Source organism: Medicago sativa, chromosome 3 (assembly GCF_051527215.1).
Source record: "Medicago sativa cultivar Bolivia chromosome 3, Bolivia_mono, whole genome shotgun sequence".
NCBI lineage: Eukaryota > Viridiplantae > Streptophyta > Magnoliopsida > Fabales > Fabaceae > Medicago > Medicago sativa.
Genome location: NC_140751.1, coordinates 59,847,525 through 59,873,740, shown reverse-complemented (window position 1 = coordinate 59,873,740; position 26,216 = coordinate 59,847,525). Strand labels below are relative to the sequence as shown.

The window sequence follows — 26,216 nt, the reverse complement described above, 5'->3', positions numbered from 1 at the left end:
CTATACTTGAGGCGATACAGTTATCACTACTAGAGCACACAATCATTAAGTGGTGGGTCCTATCGTTAAGTGGATCACACCATCATTATTTTTTATGTGTCTATCTCTCTTCAAATTGTAACAAATGGAAAAAGTTATAAATGGAGAGGATCTTGACCCAGGTTTTGATCATAATTTGAAAAAATAATTAAGTTAAGGGACTGCATGTTCAATTAAGCCTTCATTTTAAATTGTGGCACATCAATACATAACAAACACTAAATTTTATTTTGATTTCAAACGTAATTCTAATAACAACAAATTAATTAAACACATATATTTTTTTTTTTTGTGTAACCGATTAATTAAATGCAAACCGAAAATATTACAGTGATACTCATGAAGAAAATAAACACCAATATTTTCATAAGCATGCTCTATCACCATGTTTTTAAAATTAACAAACTTAAATAGTTTCTAAATCATGCATTTATGAATCGAACATCACTTCTTAATTCTAACATTAACTAATAATAACTTTTAAATACTATGAATTTACTCAATATTATTATGATATTGATTTGCTTTGCATGGTTTTCTGAAATATCAATTTTTATCCATTTGTATGACACAAAAGCACAAAACCAAGCAATCAAATACGTTTTACGAATTGCCATGCATCAAAAATAAGTTCAATGAAATTATCATTAACAACATGAATCATAATGCCATGAAATGAACATACACTAATATTTTCATAAATTTATAACGTAATATGAATATGGATAGATGATAGTGTTTATCTGTTAAATATATTTCTAATGATTGAAGATTAAATTCATAACATAAGCTTAATTTTATTCTTCATCTATATTTTAATTGTTTTCAATACACCAAACAATTCAACAAAATCCCAATAAATTTAATATGATAAAAATCAACATACACAAAAACATTTCCATGCGTGAACTACAAATAAAAATTATACTCCCTCCGTTTCAAAATGAGTGTCGTTTTAGGTGTTTATACGCATATTAAGAAATGCAATGATTAAAAGAAAGAGAATGATTATTTTACCAAATTATCCTTATTAACTATTGGTTAGTTTTAAAAGTAATACTTTGAAAGTAGTGTGCAGAGTATTAATTGAAGGGTACAATTGAAAAGAAAAAGTTATTATTGCATTGGAAACTGAAAGTGACATTCATTTTGAAACAAATTTTTTTGGCTAAAGCGAGACTCATTTTGAAACGTATATTTAATTGCATCATTTTTAATTGTTTTCAATGCACCAGACATTTTTATTAAGTATGCATGCTTATAGAAAGTCATGGGTTCCAACCTATTTTCTTTAAAACATTTTGGAATATTGTTTCCGCAGAAGTTCATAACTTGGTTTCCACTGCTTTTCAATCAGGTACCATCGATCCAAAATTGACTGAGACTCTTATTGTTCCTATTCCTAAAATTGATGATCCTATGTCTTTGAAAGATTTTAGGCCTATTAGCCTTTGCAATGTTATGCTTAGAATTATTTCTAAAGTGCTGGTGGGGAGGATTAGACCTCATTTAAATAGCCTTATCAGCCCTTTTCAAAGTAGTTTTATTCCTAAACGAGGCACGGCTGATAATGCTATTATCGCATAGGAAATAGTTCATAGCATGAATAAGAAGAAAGGGAAAAAAGGTTATCTTTTGTTCAAAATTGATTTTGAAAAAGCTTATGATAGAGTAGATTGGAATTTCCTTCGTATTACTTTACATGATTTTGGTTTCCCTACTTCCATTATTACTCTTATTATGAACTGTATAACCTCTTCTACTTTATCTTTGAAGTGGAACAACGAAAAACTAGAGAGTTTTATTCCTCAAAGAGGCTTAAGGCAAGGGGATCCTATGTCTCCTTATCTTTTTGTCCTTTGCATGGAAAAACTTTATATGTTAATTCAATCTAATGAATGGCATCCGATCAAAATCTCCAATAATGGTCCAGCTATTTCACATTTATTTTTTGCAGATGATTGTCTTTTGTTTACTCAAGCTAAATCCTCTCAAGCTAGAATAGTGAAAAAGGTTTTAGAGAGTTTTTGTCATGCTTCTGGGTTGAAAGTTAATATTCAAAAATCTAGATTCATGTCTTCTGCTAATATCTCTAGAAGCAAAGGGAATAAATTTTCTTCTATCGTTCATTTTACTAATCATACACAATTAGGCAAGTACCTTGGTTTCCCTATGTTATCCGGTAGGATAAAAAATGTTGACTTTGCTTATATCATGGATCGAGTCAATAGCAGATTGGATAGTTGGAAGACAAAACTCCTTAGCCGAGCAGGGAGGGTGACATTGGCCCAATCTCTGGTCTCTGCTCTTCCTACCTACTCTATGCAAAATTTATGGATTCCTGAAGGGGTGTGTAACCAAATAGATGCTTCTATCAGACAATTTATTTGGGGAAGGAAGCATAGTCATTGGGTGAATTGGAAGATGATTACACAACCTAAGTCTATAGGGGGTCTTGGAATTCGGACAGCTCGTGCTTTAAATATATCTATTCTAGGCAAACATGTTTGGGATTTTCTCCATAATCCGGATAAGCTTTGGGTCAACCTTCTTTCTTCTAAATATCTTCATGGTATCTCTATTTTAGATGCAACGAATTATTAGGGTTCTTCTTGTGTTTGGAAGGCTATTACCAAGACAGTTGATGTTTTAAAATCCGGCTTCAAGACTAGAATTGGAAGAGGAGAGGTTTCTCTTTGGTATGACAAATGGTTGAAGGATGATTATCTTTGTAATTTCGTCCCATATGTCCACATTAGTGAAACTAGTTTGAGACTGAGGGACATTTACCATCACGACCGCTGAAATTTCTCTCATCTCACAACTCAGATACCTCTCAATATTCAACTCCAAATTCAAAGTATCTTCATCGACGAGTCTTCGCAAGACATCATGATTTGGACTCATTCGCCATCATGTATTTACTCTGTTAAAAGTGGTTATCAGTGGTTGACTTCAAACTCTCTTTCTTTTGCAGGTCAGACACAGCAGGAAACATGGCAATGGATTTGGAAGCTCAACCTCCCAGAGAATCTCAAACATTTTATTTGGTTGGTTGTGCATGGTAACCTTCCAACGAATGCATTTCAAGCTAGTAGACATTTAACCTCAGATTCATCATGCAAGAGATGTGGAGCTAATATTGAGTCACTTCTTCACACCTTCAGAGATTTCCCTCTCTCATTGGCGATCTGGGATGCCTTGTTGTTCAACAAAGATTCAAATTTCAATTCTCAAGATTTCAATTGGTGGTTCAAACATTATGCCCTTGCACCTAATGGTATAATATCTTCATTATTACATGTTGGGTCTTATGGAAGGCACGAAATCAGAAGGTTTTTAAGGGAAATGATTGGGTAAATTGGGTTTGTCTTAGCCATATTTATTCTCTTCATTCAGATGTGGTGGTGCACCTTTCTAATGATGCAACTCAGAAGCCCATTCGACAGGTTAAATGGATTCCTCCGTTGGATAATATTATCAAAGTTAATGTTGACGGTAGTTCTCTTTCTAATCCTGGGAGATCAGGTTTTGGAGGTCTTATTAGAAACAGTAATGGTGATTGGTTGCTTGGTTTTTCTGGATTTTGTGGTATTACTTCTTGCTTGGCGGCTGAATTGTATGCCATTTTTCATGGCCTTCGTATTGCGTATGATGCAGGCCACAGGAACATTATTCTTGAATCAGATTCTAGGATGGATCTTGATTTGATCATGTCGGATGTCGAATCTCATCATCCTCATGCTCCTCTTATTAGTCAGATTGTCCAACTACAACATCGAGATTGGATTGTTCATTTTCATCATACCCTCCGTCAAGGTAACGAGTGTGCAGATTGGCTTGCTAAGCAAGTTGCTTCTTCTTCGGATGCTCTAAAGTCTTGGATTTTTTGCCCTCCTCAACTGCATCGTTCCCTTCTGGATGATGCTCTTGGAGTTGTTCGCTTGAGATTGTAGTTTGGTTTTGTTTTTATCATTTCTTCTTGATAAAAAAAATAGAAAGTCATTACCATCTTTAATGATGCAATCATTATTTAACTGTAAATAAATCTTAAATCGAACTTAAAGATCGTTAGAACATGTGTTGGGGGTGTGTTGTAATAACTTGACCAAGAAAATGATGATGAAGAACATGATGAAGTGTTCACTAAATTCCAAAGCGTGTGTGAGACACACTAAATTTTAGGTTCAATTCGCGACCTTCGGGATACGATGGAATATTTGACGTGACTTGCACATTCACACCAAGCGTATTGATCAATGGTAGTTTACAGAATAAAGTTTTTTCAATTACTCTCGTGCACTAGAGAAAAAAAAATGATTTAGTGTAGTTTTCTGCAGAATTTTGACTCGCAAGAATGTGATTTTCTATCCATGTTTACCACTACTTTTCTGCCTCCAAAGTATATTTATTTATAAAGAAATTGATGTCCTTTGGTGAAGAGAAACAACCCATTGGAAGAGTTTGTTACGATTACAGCTTCAAGTATTACACATTTTCTCTAAAAAAGTCTCTCTATTTAACCATTGCAACTTTCCAAATATATTTTGGAAATTTCTCTCACAATTTTTTTTTTTTAGATAATAAATAGATAAGAAGTAGTAATAGTTAGATAGATAAATACGGATAGAATATTTGAAAAACAAAATCTAGAAGTTGAAAGGCCAATATCCGGAAAAAAAAATATAAACGGAGTAAGAGACAACAATTCCCAAGTACACAAACCCTAAAACCCAGCGTTTCAATTGCTATTCATACTGTATAAATAGAAAACCCTAATCTAATAAGCACAACTAGATTAACGAAGATAAGAGATAAGACAAAGGAAGTTACAAACCATTCCAATCAGAGTAAAGACGACCACTGCCAAGTTCACCGGAGAGGCTTCTAACCACGTCCTTTGCTCTTTGAAACAAGGTAACATCAAAACCTAGATGTAAGAATTGATTTGAACCTTCTCTGACATGCCAATATAACGACCTATAATTCACTTTGTCTTCTTCATCATTATTGACAAGTGTGTGTATGGGGGTGTGTGTACGCGCATGCGCGCATTCAATTTTCTCATATTGTGCTTATGCTAAATTGCAGGAATAATGACAACTTTAGAGGAACCGACGATCAGAAAAAGGCCAAGGAGAAAGCATTGTTATACAATGTGGGAAACATTGTTTGATATTCATACAAAGTATCGTCCAATCAAGCCTATTGGCCGAGGAACATATGGCGTGGTGTGCTCATCCATCAATATGGATACTAATGAGAAAGTGGCAATCAAGAAGATTAGCAATGTATTTGATGATTGTGGTGATGCTCTGAGAACTTTAAGGGAGATGAAGTTACTTAGACATGTTCGGCATGAGAATGTGATTGCTCTGAAAGATGTTATGATACCAGACCAAAGAACAAGTTTTAAGGATATCTACTTGGTCTATGAACTTATGGATAAAGATCTTCATCGTATTATCAAATCATCTAAGCCACTTTCCAATGATCATTGCAAACTCTACTTAGTTCAGGTACTAATCAGTCTGTTATGATATTTTCAATTATTGTTCTTACAGTAATGCACTCTTACAGTGTTTTATGTGGCATTAGGGCAGGTTCTGTAATTTGAGTGCATGATGCGCTGAGTCGGAAGAAATTAGTGTTGAATTGGTGTATAGTGTATACTATCATTCTTATAGATTAGTGAATTCTAGGAAAGGGGTAGTTGTATATAAATGAGGCTTACACTGGGCTTTAGTACGTCTGTGATTGTTAATATTTTTGGCATCCTACTGACATAAGTAGACTCCTTGTAGAATGTATGAACTAGAAAATGAAAACAATCGTCCCAAGTTGGAAATTATTGGTTAATATAATAAAGTTCTCGTGAAAAGATTCATAAGAACCTATTATGAACTACAATTTTCCCGTACACCTTTCTTTATGATTGAGTATATTGTTGATCAACATTGATAATAGAAATAGTAATCTACAAGTAGAAAGCAATTGACTTATTCTTTATGAGTTTTAAATATTTGCTTATTTAACATATCCTTCTGTTTGTTACTAATCATAAACTGTTATTTCAGTTACTTCAAGGTCTTAATCATCTTCATTCTGCAAATATTCTTCACCGGGACCTGAAGCCTGAGAATCTGCTCGTCAACGCAAATTGTGATTTGAAGATATGTGATTTTGGGCTTGCTCGGGAAAATCAAGTTGATGGTGAGAATATGACTGAGTATGTTGTCACGCGCTGGTATCGAGCTCCAGAGCTTCTATTAGGATGTGCCAATTACGGAACCTCCATCGATGTGGGTCCGTAGGGTGCATTTTTGCTGAGATGCTTGGCAGAAAGCCAATCTTCGCTGGGAAAAATTCCATGCACCAGATGAAACTGATTATAAGTGTTCTTGGAAGCCAAGAGTCTGATCTTGAGTTAATAGTTAATCCAAAAACTAAGGCATTCATCATATCACTTCCTTATACAGAGGGGACACACTTCTCTCAGCTATACCCACAAGCAGATCCATTAGCCATAGATTTATTACAAAAAATGCTTGTGTTTGATCCAACTAAAAGAATTACTGCATCAGAAGCACTCCAACATCCATATATGGCTGATCTATGCAATGATCAATGGCATAACCGTCCTCCTCAAGTTCCGGTCAATCTTCACATTGATGAAAATTGGGATAACAAGATGATTAGGGAAATGATGTGGAATGAGATGCTTCATTATCATCCTGAAGCTGCTTTTGTCAATGCATAGATGTTTCTACTTCACATAGTTTGTCTCTAGGAGAAACTGTTACCTGAAGTAATATTATCTGTCTTGCTACAAAGAAGTGATTTTTTTAATAGGTGTGCAAAAATGAATTTAACTGAATTTACTAATCATTACATATATAATTCAATTAAGATATTGTATGAATTTACTTCAAAAATGAACTTTTTCTACGTAAAATTTACAATTGATCAATGTTAGCATAACCCTTAGCAAAGTGGGGCTATGGGGTTAGATATGTGTGCAAGTGTTAATGACTCAATGATTAACTACATTGATCGCCATTAATCCCTCTGGACACCAAGTTTTAAAGAGCAATATCTGCAAAAAGTTTGCCCATGATCAAAATCTTAAATTATGAAAGCATAAGAGTTCCACTCTATGGCCATTGTTGATAGCCTAAATGTATAAAAATGACATTACAAAATATTCGACATATTTCCTCTTCCTTATACCTGAAAGCACGCACTCTCTCACAACTACAAACAAGAGAGTTTTAACATTCTAAGGAGGTTTTTTCATGATAAATCTAGCACCTGAAACTTCACTTTTGTAGATTAGAGGAGCTAGTGAAGCTGAAGTTTAGTACAGATGATAAGGATCCCTTTCCTTCAATTTCTTTCATCATTTAACTTCTTAATCATATGCATTATAAACCTAAAGTTCTTGAAGAGTTTACTCACAACTTTGTCAACTACAGCTTGATTTTTAGAAGCTTTCTGGTTTGTCATCAATTACATGATGGTCATTTTTATATTTAGAAGTTAAAATGTATCAGTTTGATTTGGGAGTGAAAATAACTGATTTCATTAAGGAATAAATGAAAAACTGAAAAGATTACATGCTAATTCAACGTTATATAGACAAAGTGAATCACAACTAACTGAATTAGTGTCATGTCAAAAAAACTAACTCTAACCAAAAGACTTGTAGGCAAACTAATTATAATTAAATATCTCACTGCAAATAATAAAGTTTGCAATTGATACTTTACTAACCCAATCAGCAAAGCTACGAATCTGAGAAGAGAGAAAATAGAGGGAAACAAAAAGAAACTGCTGATGTAAAATATCAAAATAGTCAGAAAATTACAACTTGTAGAACAACAAAAACTGATGAAATACAAAGTTTAACTAAAACTTTAAAATTTCATAACTAGAAAACTAGAACTTACAAATGCAACTAAAATAAATATATGTTTAACTAGCCCTTTCTTGAGCAACTGCAAAAACTGCATCATATCCATCACAAATTAGCCCAAAGTCGTGGAAGACATCTGAATCTAGTCAAGGAGCACCATTCAATCCACGTGCAAACCACATGTTCTTAAATTCTCGCCATCACAAACCCATGTTGATTTGCTCCACCACCATTAACCATGGCAGGATCTTGTTGCTGATTTTGTGGAGACAAAACAGCGAAAATTGCTTGGGCAAGAACAGGTGCATTCTGAATGATAACATTTGTAATAATATGCTCCAGACCTTGGCCTTGACCACCACCATTAACCATGGCAGGATCTTGTTGCTGGTTTTGCGGATACCATGGAGGCAAAACAGCGAAAATTGCTTGGGCAAGAACAGGTGCATTCTGAATGATAACATTTGTAATAATATGCTCCAGACCTTGGCCTTGACCACCACCATTAACCATAGCAGGATCTTGTTGCTGATTTTGCTGATTCCATGGAGGCAAAACAGCTAAAATTGCTTGAACAAGAACAGGTGCATTTTGAATGATAACATTTGTAATAATATGCTTCAGACCTTGGCCTTGACCACCACCATGAAAAAGTTCCTAAAAAGACAAAAGAAAAGTAAGAATAGAAAGAGAGGGAAAAAAAATACAATGGGGATATATTGACTCTAAATCAAGGTTGTGAAAATCGGGACTTTACTTCAAATCGAAAGGGAATAGCAAAACCTGGACTCGTAAAATCGCAATCAAAATCGAAGGATTTTACTCAAGAACTTTTGTAGAATCGATATAAGAATCTTAAAATCGCAATCAAAATCGATGTATTTTGCTTATTTTGGAATTCCACTATGGATTTGAGTCCTTGAAGGTGAAGAAAGTCGCAAAATCTTGGATTTTATGATTTAAGTCGGGATTTTGACAACAATGCTCTAAATAATTAAATAACATCAATACTTACCAATTGTTGAGCTTGAACTTGAGGTTGTTGAACCTGTGCTTGAGCAGCGGCAGTGGCAGCCGCATCCATCGTGGGCTTCCAAAAAAAATAGAAAAATTTAATAAATGTATAAAAATGACATTACAAAATATTCGACTTATTTCCTCTTCCTTATTACCTGAAAGCACTCTCTCACAACTACCAATCCAAACTCTAAACAAGAGAGTTTTATCAATCCTATACTATATGTTGAAAATGCAAATTATTAACATCAATCGAATAATAATAATAATAATAACAATTATACAAATAATTCCAATTAAATTTTGTCAACATGATCCAATAATAATCACACAAATAGACATAATGATAATATTTGCGAAAATTACATCTAAATACAATACTGTGTTTAATCAAGTCTAATGGAAGCGGAGGCAAATAAACACATGAATATTATACAATGAGCACAAAATAGCAAGAGTCTAATGAAACATAATCAATAGTCCATTATTCAATCAGTAGTGGCACGAGTATAGAAGCAGCACAAGTAGAAGCACCAACATGACTGGATGCAGAATTGGAGGTTTGGAAAGCAGAACCTCGATTAAAACAATCTAGAGCTATGCTGAAAATTCCACCAAGTCCATATTGTAGAAAGCAGGCGAATGAAGGTGGACTACCACCTTCCATTCCCTTCTCGAACCAACGACGAGTAAAGGTCTCCCTCAATTCTGGTGAGAATACGAGGGGAGGAGTTAACCTCACCCTCATTTCTCGTGTGATTACAAAGGGAACATAGTCTGCCTTGACTCCATCCCCACCCACAGGATCACCAACTCCATTCCCACCTCTATTCTCGACGTCCCCTAACACGAGATCACGAACTCCGTCCTCGATATCACCAACTCCATCCCTGATCAACCCCATCTGGAAATCAAAAAGAAAATAATAGAAAATAAAGAGCGAAAACAAAATCTAAAAACTAATATTTTTATCTGCAAATCAAGAAAATAATAGAATAGAAGAGGAAAAAGAAAAAAATAAGTCTACCCGAACACAAACCCGTCAGAGCAAGAAAATAAACAGATCCAGGATAGATGAGAGTGAAAGGTAGAGCAAGAAGTGGTTAGAATGAGTTATTTACACGTGAGAAAAATACTAGGGTTAGGTGATTTGTTTTGAGCTTTTTTTTTCATCGGGCTTTATAACAAAACAGACACTAAACAAATAAACCAAGAGAAACTCTTTTCTATTCCCCACCATATTTTCTATTTTTTGCTTCATTTGCATTATATTAAAACACTTATTATTTTGTCCCTTTCATTTGCATTATATTAAAACACTTATTATTTTGTCCCCGTGAGCTTAGCTCGGTTGGTAAGGACAATGCATAATATATGCAAGGTCCGGGGTTCGAACCTCTGACACCACAAAAAAAAAAACTTATTATTCTGAACCGGCTATAAGCCCAATCATATCGAACCATGTGGGCAAAGCCCATGAAACAAGGCATAACATCTAAAGGGAACACACCAATTATGATGTGGATCACCGCACTGGAACGCACCCCCATCTTATCTTCATCGTCCATGTGGCTTCCAACGGCTCCCTGATAAGGTGCGAAGCCGTAGCGTTTTGTTCGCATATATAAGGTTGAGATAACGCCACCCTTAAGGTACGATTAATTTTCACACCTACTCACACATATTCAACCTCATTTCTCTTACTAACTTAAGCGTTGGAGTGCTAACGTGCTTGCAGGCACTATTCGCTCCGTTGTGAAGGCTCCACCGCCACCGTGTCAGAACATCACACTCGACCCTTGCCACTCCATGACCACTACCGTATAGGCCAGTTATAACACACACACACACACACACACACACACACACTCAGCCACGCATGGGCAAGATATTAATATACACTTATTATTTTAAATATTTGCTTATTTCAGTTTGTTACTAATCATGAACTCTTATTTCAGTTACTTCAAGGTCTTAATCATCTTCATTCTGCAAATATTCTGAAGGTGAGAAAAACACAAGAAGGGGGGTTGAATTGTGTTTTGGAAAATTCTTCGTTTCTCCTAAAAACTGAACACACTGGTCAGAAGCTAAGTGAGACAGCTTCTGAAGTGGTAATCAGAATCTAAATGCAGCGGAATAAAACAGAGAGAGAGAAGAAGAACGACACAAAGCAATTATACTGGTTCCTTCCACAATCCGGAAGTAGTCCAGTCCCCCTTGCACTTCCAAGGATATTTCACTAAGAGTAATATCTGATTACAATTGCTCAAGCACACCTGCAAGAGACTTCCTTTGCTCAAGTACACTTTGCAAGAGTCTTCCTTTGCTCAAGAACACAATCAAGAGACTTCCCTGCTCAAGCACAACTGCAAGAGACTTCTAACTAAACAAAATTACACAGAAAATTGTTTAAGGTTGAACACTTGATATACAATCAGAGGTGCTCACAATACAAATCAGATACAGACTCAATAACTTAAGAATTTCTAAGATGAAACTTTGAGACACAGAAATTCTAAGTGAATGCAGAACAATTTCAGCAGAGGTATGTCACTTGTAAAAATGTTGTGAGTCTTTCGTTCAGCATTACCAATTCTCTAGGTCTTCACTCCTTTATATAGAGGTGTGAAAGAGACGTTGTGAAATTTCCAGCACATCAAAGAGTCGTTTGTTGAAGCTTGATCTTTCACCAATAATCTTTTGCCTGATTTGGTTGTTGTCCTATGAAGAACAAATTTGAAATCCATTCCTTATCCAAAGGAACATCTTTACAGGCGAAGCCGTATTCTGGAGCTATTTTCTTGTCTTGTAGCGTGGACACAAAACAGAGTAGTGGAGAAGGTGGTTGTACAGTTCATAGAGTAGTACAATGTCAACGCTTTAGTCCAAATTGCAAGCACATGCCTTCAAACTCCTTTGAAATGACCGTTGCAACGTTCCATTAATCTTCTGCAGTGTTTTCGAATCCAATAGACAGCTTTTGCAGTGTTGATTTTTCAATCCATGAATCTTTGCAAATCCAGTTGATCTTCAGCTTCTGGTGAAATGACTTCTGATGAGGCAGCTTCTGATAATGTAGCTTCGGATGATGACGTGGCGCTTCTGGACCTCTAGTCTTCAGGAGCAGTAATCTTCAGGAGCACTATTTCGTCAGGCGCGGCTTGACTTCAGGAGCGTTTTTTCTCTCTTCAGAAGCCGTTGACTTCAGGAGCGCTTTTTCTCTCTTCAGGAGCCGTTGCCTTCAGGAGCGCCTAAGCTTCAATTTGTGTTGATTTCTTTTGCTCTTTATTTGCTCATTCAGAACCAATTAATGATATAAAATTTTAACTATGGTCATGTACACTTGAACAAATATTAGCTAGTCCAATTTACAATTTTTAATACCTTGTTATCATCAAAACTCTTTAAGGTTCATTGTTAAACACATTTTGTTCCAACAATCTCCCCCTTTTTGATGATGACAAACAATAGTATTTAAAATTGGTCAATTGTTGTTAATCTAATTAACGAGTTGAATTTGGGGGTCTTGAGGTTTGTAAGCTCAGAGTCTGAGTCTCTAACTCCCCCTGAGTCTGATAGTCTTTAAGGTGAGGTTCGTAAGCTCCCCCTAAGTTCCATCCAGGTTAATTAAATTCATTTTACGCACAATAATATCAGAGCTTAAAAAAATTGAAAGAATTGACTTAAGGATAAGAAGAATGGTTCAATTAATTTTATTTGAAATTTGATACTCCACCCTTTTTGATACACCCTTTAAAGGTAAAACAAAAAGATAGAAATTTTTCAAAATTTTCAAATATTATTAATGGGGCTCAGAGCCTTTAAATACTATCACATATACTCCCCCTTTTGTCATTAGCAAAAAAAACATAAACAAGAAGAAGAGATGAGAAAAAAAAACGTAAGATAAAAGGTTCAGAGCATAATCCAAATAATTTAACGCATATTAACCATCTTCAAAAATGAACTAAACAGAGCATAGCAAGCAATATTATCAGAGCACATACTAACACACATGATATAAACAGTTAATGATATTCAGAAGCGAGAAGAATTCAGAAGCATATAATATCAGAAGCGAAAAAAAAAACTGAATCAGAAGCAGAAATAAACATAGAATATCAAAAGCCTAAAGAGACAGAAATAAGCTAAAAGTGTGCATCTAATGGTTTGGCTTATTTCTCTAAAATCTTCTTCAGAAGCTCTTGAATATTGGCATACTTCTGATCCATCTCTGTCTTGTAGTTGTCTTCCCTGATTCTGGCTTCTTGCATGTCAGCTTCCAACTTTGATATCTTCAGCTTCTGCTCTAGTAGCTCTGTTTCAAGCCTTTCATTTGCTTCCTTCAGCACCTTGTTCTCCTGAACTAGAGCCAGGTTAGGTGCACCATTCTTCAAAAGGATCTTAGAAGGAATTATCAAATTCAAATCCTTAGGCAGGAATTCGTTAGGTTCTCTGCCTCTGATACTTAATGGGTTCTTCACCCAAGTACCCAGGATTTCGGTATCTTTTGAACTTTCTTCCATTCCATTCAACCAGTCTTCCAGCTTCTGCTTGGCTTGCTCTTGAGCCTCGATACAGGAATCATGCAGAGCTGAAATTAGATTGATTACCCTTTTCTTGATCCTCCTCCATTGCTTCTGATAGTCTACTTGATGACCCAAGTCATGTCTTCCTGCTATCAGTCTTAATACCTCAGAGGCAATGTCTTCCCACACATCTTGTAGTACTTGAGAGTCCAGGAAAATGGTGGGAGGTGAAGGTTGTCTAGAGGGTTTTGGAGTGGCTAAGGGTATAATGGTTAGGTTTGGTGGTTGTTCATTTGTAGTTAAGGGTTGGCTGGTTGATGGTTGGTCAGGAGTAGAGTCAATTACCTTGTCAGAGGCATGATCAACTTGATCATCCTCAGAATCTGTATCCATATCACATACACCAGTATAGTGGGTGATCTTGATAACTTGAACTGGTAAAGAAGTGGTAGAAGAAGAGGTTGGCTCAGGAACATGATGTTCAGGAGCGATAGTTTCAGGTTCAGGTTCAGGTTCAGGGATACGTTCAGTAACTGGTTGTTCAGGAACAATGTGTTCAGGAATGGTTTGTTTTGGAATTGATTGTTCAGGAACATAAGGTTCAGGAACGGTTGGGGGTGGAATAGATTGTTGAGGAGGTGAAGAGGTCTTTTCTGGTGAAGGTTTTTGTGGTTCAGGTTCATGGTGTTGGGGGCTTTCTGAAATGATTTTCTCAGAAGCAACTGCTTCTGGAGCCATTTCAGAGGCTGTTTGTGGGCTTGTGTTAAAGCTAGATTGGGGTAGTTCACCTAGATAATGGCTTTCTAGGTGATCTAAGAAGGAGGTGTCTTCAGAGGGAATAGAAGATATGGTACAAGATGTGTGAGAAACTTGAGGTACCTTAAATAACATTGCTGAGTTATCTACTTCTTCTGAAGTAGGCTTTGGACTTGTAGAATCAGAAGTGTCAGCTTTCTTCTTGACTAACTCTTCAGTCTTATCAGCAATTTCCCTTACTTCTGCCAACTTCTCAGCAACCAAGCCTTCATCCTTGTCTAAACCAGATTCCTTGAGTTTAGCATCCCTATTCATTTTGTTTTGAGCTTTCTTTCTCTTCCTATCAGCTAAGAACTGATCCCTTTGCTCTTTAGCTCTTTTCTCCATTTCAGGAGTGACTTCAAACATGGGAAGAGCCTTAGATTCAGAAGCCTTCTTCTTTTTCTTCTTAGGCTCCATCTCTTCTCGTTCTAGCCTCTCAAGAACTTCTTGCACCGTCTCCTTTTCAGCCTTACCCCTTTTTCTCTTAGCATCCTTCTGTTGCTTGGCTTCTTCAACAGTGGCTTCTGATATAGTAACTTCCTTGGCCTTCTTTCCTTTGACCTTAGCAGGAGCAGCTTCCTCCTGAGGATTTACATCTGTCTCTAAGACATAAGCAACCACTTTCTCAATTAAGATTCCAGGATTACTTCCTTTAATGATGGAAGGGAAGTCGCTGATAACCTCAGAGCCTTCTGTAGTCATCTCCAACCAATTTTCATTTTGAGGGGCTTTCTTGAACAGATGCATGGAATGCAAGGTCTTGCTACTGATGGTTTTCTCAGCAGTAAAGGCCTTGAAACATTCATCAGAAGCATCCCTTGTTTTCTTCAGAAATTCCAGCACTTTTCCCTGATGAAAGATCTCAGACAACAATCTTCCATAGGGCACTTGTTTCCTTCCTTTGACAGTGCCTTCATTAATAGCCCAGCAGAAATGATCCATGACATATCTTGGGAAGTTTATCTTTTCAAGCATAGCCATGAAATAGACTGCTAGCTTCTGTTGGTTGTTGGGTTGATCAGACCCTCCTGCTCTTTGAAAGAAGCAATCAGTGTAAAATTTCACCAACATCCTGTTGTGAATTTCCATTTCTGAAGGCTTGCCCTCTGAGTTTCCACCCAGAAGCAAGTTGTAGTAGCTTTGCAGCAGGATGTCATCTTTCTTTACAATCTCTTGGAACCTGCCTTCAGCATCCACTCTGCATGCTTTAGCTATAACATCCTTAGTGATGGTTATATGAATGCCCATCACTTCAGATCTTATTTCTAAGCTACTGAAGGAGGTGGGATTCTTTTCCACCATCATCTTCCCTTTCTTCGACCCAGCTTGTTTACCTACGACCTTCGCAGGCTTTCCATTGAAGACCTCAACCCTTAACCAGAAGTCTTTGACCAAGCTCACATAAGTTGGCCCATTCAGCATCTTGAAGTACTCAGATAGCTTCTGAGTATCTACCAAACCTTTCATGTCCACATCGTACTTCTTAAGTGAAGCAAAGTGCACTGGTGATTCTATTTGGACAATCAGAGAGTTGATTGGAATAGTCATAGTCTTTTCTTTGTAAACTGGCCCAGATTCTGATGCGCCTTGCAAGCTTGAAGTAGATTCTGAAACTTTTGAGCTTGATGATGCCATTGACGAAGATTGAAGAAGATTTTAGGGTTCTAGGGTTTTTGCGCTTACTTCGCAAGAGGTTTGAAAGCAAATGTGTTTGTTGTGAGTGAGTAGTGTGTGAATTGACAAAGTGTTAAGAGTAAAAACGATTGCAATTCAAAAGAGACAAACAAACATAACATTAATGACAAATTGGGGGCGCGTGAAGGTACTTTTCAAAGCTATTAAATCATCATTGCCCTTTTAAGTTAAACACCAATACAGATAGGCCACGTCAGAATTTCTCAGAGTAACTACCAAGTTAGTGGGCCAGAAGTTACCATAAAAAGTAACTCCCAACGTTTCCACTAACTCTACTATTCAGAAGCATAAAATCCAGCTTCTGGATTTCAGATGCTGACGTCATCATCAGAAGCGAGTTTTCCTCAGAACCTCAATTAAGGGCTTCTGATGGACTACTGCTTCTGAACTAACTTCAGAACCTAAAATCCTATTCAGGAGCAAGCAAACATTTAATCAGACACAAAGTGCATGTTCAAATTTTTCTTTATAAAATCATACCTTTCAACAGTTAAAGGCTTAGTAAATATATCAGCCCATTGATTTTCATTATCAATGAATTGTATATCTAAAATTCCTTTTTGAACATAGTCTCTGATAAAATGGTGTTTGATTTCAATGTGCTTAGCTCTTGGATGCAAAATTGGATTTTTAGACAAACAAATAGCAGCAGTATTATCACAATAAATGGGAATACTGTTAGCATTTATCTGATAGTCTTCCAACTGATGTTTCATCCAAAGTAGTTGTGTACAACAACTTGCAGCTGAAATGTATTTTGCTTCTACTGTAGACATAGCAATAGTTGTTTGTCTTTTGCTAGCCCAGGATATAAGATTATCTCCCAGAAATTGACAATTGCCACTGGTTGACTTTCTTTCAATCCTATCACCAGCATAATCAGCATCACAGAATCCAATTAGCTTATAATCTAAGGATTTCCTATAAAGGAGTCCAAGATTAGTTGTTCCTTTCAAATACCTGAAGATTCTCTTGACAGCAGTCATATGAGATTCTCTAGGATCTGATTGAAATCTTGCACACAAGCATACACTGAATAAAATATATGGCCTACATGCAGTGAGGTATAACAAAGAACCAATCATACCTCTGTACAACTTCTGATCTACTTTAGCTCCTTCATATTCTTTGCTTAAGGTGCACGTAGGGTGCATTGGAGTGTTCATCACTTTACAATCTTCAAGCTTGAACTTCTTCAGAAGCTCCTTTGTATACTTTGATTGATGAACATAGACTCCATCTTTGCATTGATTAATTTGAATGCCCAGGAAGAACTTCAGCTCTCCCATCATGCTCATTTCAAATTCATCCTGCATTAACTTAGAAAATTCCTTGCAAAGAGATGCATTAGTAGAACCAAATATTATATCATCAACATATATTTGCACAACAAGAATATCTTTCCCAAGGTTCCTTCTGAAGAGTGTTGTATCAACCTGTCCTCTTTTAAAATCATTTTTGATTAAGAAATTATTTAGTCTATCATACCAAGCTCTGGGAGCTTGTTTCAAGCCATATAATGATTTCTTCAGTTTAAAAACACGGTCAGGATATTTAATATCCTCAAATTCAGGAGGTTGCTTGACATACACTTCTTCTTCAATGACACCATTAAGAAATGCACTCTTGACATCCATTTGATATAATATTAGGCCATGATTAACTGCATAGGGAAGAAGTAACCTGATTGTTTCCAATCTTGCAACTGGAGCAAATGTTTCAGTGTAATCAATGCCTTCTTGTTAACTATACCCTTGTGCAACAAGTCTGGCTTTGTTTCTTGTTACTTCTCCTTGCTCATTCAACTTGTTTCTGAATACCTATTTTCTTCCAATAATGTTCTTGTGCTGAGGTTTGGGTACCAGATCCCACACATCATTTCTTTGAAATTGATTCAACTCTTCTTGCATAGCTAAGATCCATCCATCATCTGAAAGTGCTTCATCAATTGTTGTAGGTTCAATCATTGAGATCAGTCCAATCATTGATTCTTCTTGTCTAAAGTATGATCTTGTTCTTCTTGGACTATCTTTGTTTCCAATAATTAGCTCCTCAAGATGTGAAGACTTGTGCTTGAATGTGTTTCTGGGAGGATCTGCTTGATGTGAGCCATCTTGTGCTTCATCAGAAGTAGCTTCATCTTGCGCTTCTGATGTGTGTTCAGCTTCTGGACTTTCTTCAGATTCAGCTATCTGATCAGGTTCTGGAGTAGCTTCAGGAACCTGTATCTATGCAAAACTTTCACCTTGCTTTGAAGTTTTATCTTCAAGCTCTTTGTCATCAAATTTAACGTGCATAGATTCTTCAACACAAAGTGTTTCTGAATTATACACTTTGTATGCCTTTGACCTTTCAGAGTAACCTAAGAAGATTCCTCTTTGGGCCTTGGCATCAAATTTCTTTAGGTAGAGCTTGTTATTTAGAATGTAACATGTACATCCAAATTGATGAAAGTAAGAGATATTGGGTTTTCTTCCTTTAAAGAGTTCATATGCTGCTTTCTCCAAAATAGGTCTGATATAGATCCTGTTCTGGACATAACATGATGTATTCACTGCTTCTGCCCAAAAATGTTTTGGTAAATTGTTTTCATGGATCATGGTTCTGGCCATTTCTTGTAAAGTTCTATTCTTTCTCTCTACAACCCCATTATGTTGTGGAGTTCTAGGAGAAGAGAATTCATGGACAATTCCATGTTTTTCACAAAAAGCTACAAATGGCTCATTTTCAAACTCTCCCCCATGATCACTTCTGACTTTCAAAATCTTTGATTCTTTTTCAGATTGAATTTGAGTGCAGAAACTACTGAATACATCACAAGCAACATCTTTACTCTTTATGAATTTCACCCAAGTCCATCTGCTATAATCATCAACAATGACTAATCCATATTTACTTCCATATAAGGATGCAGTACTTACCGGTCCAAATAAATCAATATGGAGTAGTTCTAAGGGTCTGGAGGTTGAAACAATGTCTTTGGTTTTAAAAGATGATTTCACAATTTTCCCTCTCTGACATGCACCACAGAGTGCATCTGAATGATAGTCAATGTCTGGTAGCCCTTTGACAAGTTGTAACTTACTAAGTTTAGAGATTAATCTCCAGTTAGCATGTCCCAACCTTCTGTGCCACATGCATTTCTTATCATTCACTGATAGAAGGTAAATCACCTTCTGATCAGCCAGTTCAGAAAAATTGATTTTGTAGACATTATCAACTCTCTTTCCCTTGAACACAATGGATTTGTCTTCCTTGTTGATTACAGTACAGTTGGTTTTCTCAAAAAGCACATCATAATCATTATCACAAAATTGACTAATGCTCAAAAGGTTATGTTCAAGACCATCTACCAGCCATACATTATTAATTGAGGTAGAGGAATTACCAATAGTTCCTGTACCTATGATCTTGCCAGATTGGTTGCCTCCAAATTTCACACTTCCTCCTTCCTTCATTGTTAGGCTGAGGAAACTGGACTTTTCTCCTGTCATGTGTCTTGAGCAACCGCTGTCTAGGTGCCATGATTTTTGCTTTGGTGCTGCTTTTAGACATACCTGCATCATTGACATTTTCAGATTTAGGTACTCATTGTCCTATGGGTCCTGAAAGGTTGGTACTTGAGGCTTTACTCTTCACTTCCTGTACCTTGTGCTGTGAGTTGGATTGCTTCTGATTAACCATCACCTTAGGTTTTGGTACTTCAGAAGCAGTAACTGTCTTCTTCTGAAACTTAGACTACAGAACCTCAGATTTTGGTTTCACTAGACTCCGAGGAACAGGTTCTGATCTTTTCAGGATCCTGATCTTTGAAGTCTTGGATTCAGATTTGATCATAGCCTTTGGCTTAGAGTTCTTTGGCTTTGAAGTAATCTTAGCCTTAGAGCCAGAAGCTTCATGTTCTGATTGAACAACAGTTTCCAACTCAGCACCTTCAGGTACAAAGAAGGTTTTCAGACCTTCCTTGATGCATTCACAACAAGATTTAAGATTGGTTTTCTCAGGTTTCACTTCTGGAAAACCAATTCCTCTGCCATTGTTCTTGTAAATGCTATAAATCATAGAAGCCACTCTGCTTCTGTCAATGCCAGATATGATAAAATCTTCAAGAGCAATTCCATGGTTGCTTAAAGGTTTTTCATTACACTTTTCTTGTGGCTTCTGACATAAGAACCTGAGCTGATCTTCATAAGTTTTACACATAAAGTAAAAGCCCCTAAGTCCTTGTTCAGAAGCTTTCAGATCCAATAAAGTTGATTTTTGCTGTTTTACCAAATCACCATATTTTTCTTTTAAATCCTTCAACTCATTGGTTCTTACTTCAAAATGTGTAAGAAGTTCTTTAAGTGACTCAACAAGTTCATCTCTGGGAATCTTAGAATATACCTCATTTTCATCATTAGAATCTGATTCTGATCCAGCTTCTGAAGTTGCCGTGGCAACTAATCTAACCGCTACCTTTGCATCTTCATCAGCTTCCTCTTTATCAGATCCAGATTCACTTCCCAAATCATCCCAGGTTGCCATTAAACTCTGCTTGATCTGCTTCTTGAATTTGCTTGGTTTGAACGTTGACTTCTTTGACTTGTCCTTTGACTTCTCCTTCTGAAGATCAGGGCATTCAGCAATAAAGTGTCCAGGCTTCTTACAGTTGAAGCATCCCTTCTGATTTTCTTTCCTTGAGCTTCTGGAGTTACTCCTTCTGGCTAGAAACTTTCTGTTCTTCTTGGCCAGACACTGAAGTTTGTTGGAGAGCATGGCCATTTCGGCAGCATCTGGTTCAGAATATGAACTTGATTGTTCTTCCTCTTTAGATTCAACCACTTTGAGAGCTCTTGATGACTTGCCTTTGGATGGAAGAGCTATTGATTTACTCTTCTTAGTAGACTCAAGAACACAATCAAGAGACTTCCCTGCTCAAGCACAACTGCAAGAGACTTCTAACTAAACAAAATTTCACAGAAAATGGTTTAAGGTTGAACACTTGATATACAATCAGAGGTGCTCACAATACAAATCAGATACAGACTCAATAATTAAGAATTTCTAAGATGAAACTTTGAGACACAGAAATTCTAAGTGAATGCAGAACAATTTCAGCAGAGGTATGGCACTTGTAAAAATGTTGTGAGTCTTTCGTTCAGCATTACCAATTCTCTAGGTCTTCACTCCTTTATATAGAGGTGTGAAAGAGACGTTGTGAAATTGCCAGCACATCAAAGAGTCGTTTGTTGAAGCTTGATCTTTCACCAATAATCTTTTGCCTGATTTGGTTGTTGTCCTATGAAGAACAAATTTGAAATCCATTCCTTATCCAAAGGAACATCTTTATAGGCGAAGCCGTATTCTGGAGTTGTTTTCTTGTCTTGTAGCGTGGACACAAAACAGAGTAGTGGAGAAGGTGGTTGTACAGTTCGTACAGTAGTACAATGTCAACGCTTTAGTCCAAATTGCAAGCACATGCCTTCAAACTCCTTTGAAATGACCATTGCAACGTTCCACTAATCTTCTGCAGTGTTTTCGAATCCAATAGACAGCTTTTGCAGTGATGATTCTTCAATCCTTGAATCTTTGCAAATCCAGTTGATCTTCAGCTTCTGGTGAAATGACTTCTGATGAGGCAGCTTCTGATAATGTAGATTCTGATGATGACGTGGCGCTTCTGGACCTCTAGTCTTCAGGAGCAGTAATCTTTAAGAGCACTATTTCGTCAGGCGCGGCTTGACTTCATGAGCGCTTTTTCTCTCTTCAGAAGCCGTTGACTTCAGGAGCGCTTTTTCTCTCTTCAGGAGTCGTTGCCTTCAGGAGCGCCTAAGCTTCAATTTGTGTTGATTTCTTTTGCTCTTTATTTGCTCATTCAGAACCAATTAATGATATAAAATTCTAACTATGGTCCTGTACACTTGAACAAATATTACCTAGTCCAATTTACAATTTTTAATACCTTGTTATCATCAAAACTCTTTAAGGTTCATTGTTAAACACATTTTGTTCCAACATATTCTTCACTGGGACCTGAAGCCTGAGAATCTGCTCGTCAACGCAAATTGTGATTTGAAGATATGTGATTTCCGGCTTGCTCGGGAAAATCTAGTTGATGGTGAGAATATGACTGAGTATGTTGTCACGCGCTGGTATCGAGCTCCAGACCTTCTTTTAGGATATGCCAATTACGGAACCTCCATCGATGTGTGGTCCGTAGGGTGCATTTTTGTTGAGATATGCTTGGCAGAAAGCCAATCTTCCCTGGGAAAAATTTGATGCACCAGATGAAACTAATTAGAAGTGTTCTTGGAAGCCAAGAGTCTGATCTTGAGTTAATAGTTAATCCAAAAACCAAGGCATTTATCAAATCACTTCCCTATACAGAGGGGACACAATTCTCTCAGCTATAACCACAAGCAGATCCACTAAAAGAATTACTACATCAGAAGCACTCCGACATCCATATATGGCTGATCTATGTGATGATCAATGGCGTAACTGTCCTCCTCAAGTTCCGGTCAATCTTCACATTGATGAAAATTGGGATAACAAAATGATTAGAGAAATGATGTGGAATGAGATGCTTCATTACCATCCTGAAGCTGCTTTTGTCATTGCATAGATGTTTCTACTTCACATAGTTTGTCTCTGCTAGGAGAAACTGTTACCTGAAGTAATATTATTTGTTTTGCTACAAAGAAGTGATTTTTTTAATAGGTGTGCAAAAATGAATTTAACTGAATTTACTAATCATTACATAGAATTCAATTAAGATGTTGTATGAATTTACTTCAAAAATGAACTTTTTCTTCGTAAAATTTACAATTGATCAATGTTAGTATAACCCTTAGCAAAGTGGGGCTATGGGGTTAGATATGTGTGCAAGTGTCAATGATTCAATGATTAACTACATTGATCGCCATTAATCCCTTTGGACACCAAGTTTTATAGAGCAATATCTGCAAAAAGTTTGCCCATGATCAATCGTAAATAATTATGAAAGAATAAGAGTCCCACTCTATGCAAGAGTTGCACTCTATTCCCATTGTTGATCAGCCTAAATGTATAAAAATGACATTACAAAATTTCGACATATTTCCTCTTCCTTATACCTGAAAGCACTCTCTCACAACTACAAATCCAAACTCCAAACAATAGAGTTTTAACATTCTAAGGTTTTTTTTCATGATAAAACTAGCACCTGAAACTTCACTTTTATAGATTGGAGGAGCTAGTGAAGCTGAAGTTTAGTACAGATGATAAGGATCCCTTTCCTTCAATTTCTTTCATCATTTAACTTCTCAACCTAATCAAATAACTGAATGAGTAACATCCCCATGTTACCGTTGATTAATAAATAATTGAATCATATGCATGTTAAACCTAAAGTTCTTGAAGAGTTTACTCACAACTTTGTCAACTAACCATGGCAGGATCTTGTTGCTGATTTTGTGGAGCATATAAAGCTAAAAATGCTTGAGCAAAAACAGGTGCATTTTGAATGATAACATTTGCAATAATATGCTCCAGACCCTGGCCTTGACCACCGCCATGCTGATACTGTGGAGGCAAAACAGCTGAAATTGCTTGAGCAAGAACAGGTGCATTTTTTACGATAACATTTGCAATACTATGCTCCAGACCTTGGCCTTGACCACCGCCAAGTTGATTTGCTCCACCACCATTAACCATGGCAGGATCTTGTTGCTGCTGATTATGGTGATACTGTGGAGGCAAAACAGCTGAAATTTCTTGAGCCATAACAGGTGCATATTGAAGAATAGCATTTGTAATAATATGCTCCAGACCCTGGCCTTGACCACCGCCATGAAGGAGTTCCTAAATAGACAAAAAAAAAGTAAGAATAGAAAGAAAGAAAAAAAAAATCCAATGGGGATATATTGACTCCAAATAATTAAATAACATCAAAACTTACCAATTGTTGAGCTTGAACTTGAGGTTGAGGTTGTTGAACATGTGCTTGAGCAGCGGCAGCCGCATCCATCGTGCCCTTCCAAAAAAAAAAATTATTAAATGTTTAAAAATGACTTATTTCCTCTTCCTTATACCTGAAAGCACTCTCTCACAACTACCTATCCAAACTCTAAACAAGAGAGTTTTATCAATCCTATATATATTGAAAATGCAAATTATTAACATCAATCGAAGAATAATAATAACAATTATACAGATAATTCCAATTCAATTTTGTCAACATGATCCAATAATAATAGCACAAATAGGCATAATGATAGTATTTACGAAAATTACATCTAAATACAATACTATGTTTAATCAAGTCTAATGGAAGCAAATTAATAATAACACAACGAACATAAAATACTTTTTTTTTTCATTATTGTACGAGTATTCAAGTCCATAAACACATGAATATTATACAATTAGCACAAAATAGCAAGAAGCAACATAATGAAACATAATCAATAATTCACTATTCAATTAGTAGCAGCACGAATAGAACCAACATGACCGGATGCGGAATTGGAGGCTTGGAGAGCAGAACCTCGGTTAAAACAATCTAGAGCTATACTGAAAATTTGATCAAGTCCATGTTTTTTAAAGATGGCGGCGGAAGGTGGACTCCCACCTTCCATTCCCTTCTTGAACCAATGACGGTTAAGTGACTCCCTCATTTCTGGTGTGATTACTAAGGGAACATATGCTTCCTTGACTCCATCCCCACCTCTATTCTCGACGTCCCCTAACACGAGATCACGAACTCCATCCTCGATATCACCAACTCCATCCCTGACAACTCCATCTCCATCCGACATACTTGAAAAAGAAAGAAGACCAATAAAAAAACAAATAATCTTTAGATCTGCAAATCAAGAAGAAAATCATAGAAAATAAAGAGCGAAAACGCAGAAAATAAGTCTAGCCGAACACAAACCCGTCTGAGAAGGAAATTAAACAGATCCAGGATATAGTGAAAGGTAGAGCAAGAAGTGGTTAGAATGAGTTCTTTATAGAAAAACACTAGGGTTAGGTGATTTGTTTTGAGCTTTTTTTCATCGGCCTTTATAACAAAACAAACACTAAACAAATAAACCAAGAGAAACTTATTATTGCTTCATTTGCATTATATTGACTAGCGGAAAGACGGGCACTATCGTGCCCGTCTGTCCGCTCTTTCTACTGCGCTAACGCATGTGATTATTTTATTATGTTTGTTTGTATAATTTTGATTAAATTTTTTAAATTTTTAAATATTAATGGAAATTATTGATATATTGATTTATAAATAAAATATTGTCAAGTTATATAACAATTATTTATGAACTCAACGTATTTTAGTTTGTCTGCATATAAAATAAAGAAAAAATAATGATCTTTTATTGTTTGTTTATTCTAATAGTAATTAGTAACATCATAACATAAATGTATAAATGACATTTTATGTAAAAGAAACATTGTTATGATTGCGATAAAAGAATATCTTTAAAAACTACATTTTTCGTAAAGTCTCCATCTTCTCCTTCTATTTTCCCTTCATTAATGAGAACTTTTGTTGAATTTTGAGAAACTCATCTCGATAAAGCTACATATAATTGACCATGACTGAAAACATGTCGTGGAAGATAGATTCCGACATTGAGAATGGTCTGCCCTTTAACATTAATTTTTGCTCACATTTGTTACTAATATTTTTTAGAGGATTTAAAGTTCAATCTTTAACATAATAATATTTTGCTCACGTTTGTTACTAATATTTTTTTCTAGAGAATTTAAAGTTCAATCTTTAACATTTTTTTTTGCTCACGTTTGTTACTAATATTTTTTTTAGAGTATTTAAAGTTCAATCTTTAACATTATTTTTTTCTCACGTTTGTTACTAATTTTTTTTAGAGGATTTAAAGTCCAATCTTTAACATTATTTTTTGCTCACGTTTGTTACTAATCTTTTTTTTAGAGAATTTATAGTCCAATCTTCAACAATATTTTTTGCTCACGTCTATTAATAATCTTTTTTTAGAGGATTTAAAGTCCAATCTTTAACAATATTTTTTGCTCACGTCTATTAATAATCTTTTTTTAGAGGATTTAAAGTCCAATCTTTAACAATATTTTTTGCTCACATTTTTTACTAATTTTTTTTTAGAGGATTTAAATTCCAATATTTAACATTATTGCTCAGGTTTGTTACTAATCTTTTTTTTAGAGGATTTAAAGTCCAATCTTTTCCATTATTTTTTACTCACGTTTGTTACAAT

The 26,216-nt window shown here is 36.0% G+C and overlaps 1 protein-coding gene and 2 pseudogenes across 7 annotated transcripts; 2 read left to right on the top strand and 1 right to left on the bottom strand.

Annotated features, from left to right (window-relative positions):
* Positions 1 to 5,133: 5,133 nt before the first annotated feature.
* Positions 5,134 to 6,832, top strand: LOC146938733 (mitogen-activated protein kinase 7-like; annotated as a pseudogene).
* A 1,017-nt stretch (positions 6,833 to 7,849) lies between these two features.
* Positions 7,850 to 25,014, bottom strand: LOC146938731 (uncharacterized). 7 transcript variants are annotated; one of them, XM_085752636.1, is made up of 6 exons: positions 24,896 to 25,014; positions 24,468 to 24,777; positions 23,918 to 23,992; positions 23,625 to 23,820; positions 23,407 to 23,541; positions 23,129 to 23,299 (listed from the first exon to the last, which is right to left on the bottom strand). In XM_085752636.1, exons 2-6 carry the CDS (start codon positions 24,774 to 24,776, stop codon positions 23,292 to 23,294), a joined length of 723 nt encoding a protein of 240 aa, XP_085608762.1. In that variant the 5' UTR covers position 24,777; positions 24,896 to 25,014; the 3' UTR covers positions 23,129 to 23,291. The 7 variants fall into 7 exon arrangements, with proteins under 7 accessions (XP_085608766.1, XP_085608759.1, XP_085608762.1 ...); XM_085752639.1 differs by having other exon boundaries at positions 23,130 to 23,287; positions 23,391 to 23,541; XM_085752638.1 differs by having other exon boundaries at positions 23,131 to 23,287.
* LOC146938732 (mitogen-activated protein kinase 1 pseudogene) lies at positions 15,882 to 22,625 on the top strand (annotated as a pseudogene).
* Positions 25,015 to 26,216: the final 1,202 nt, after the last annotated feature.

Bases quoted from the DNA above. Each gene is read 5' to 3' on its own strand.
- LOC146938731 (XM_085752633.1), bottom strand. From the start codon at position 24,776: ATGTCGGATGGAGATGGAGTTGTCAGGGATGGAGTTGGTGATATCGAG. The intron at 23,821-23,917 runs GTAAGTTTTGAT...TTGTCTATTTAG, and splicing joins AAGTTCAAGCTCAACAATTG to GAACTCCTTCATGGCGGTGG. The intron at 23,288-23,406 runs GTTAGTTGACAA...TTATTTGATTAG, and splicing joins AGCAACAAGATCCTGCCATG to GTTGAGAAGTTAAATGATGA.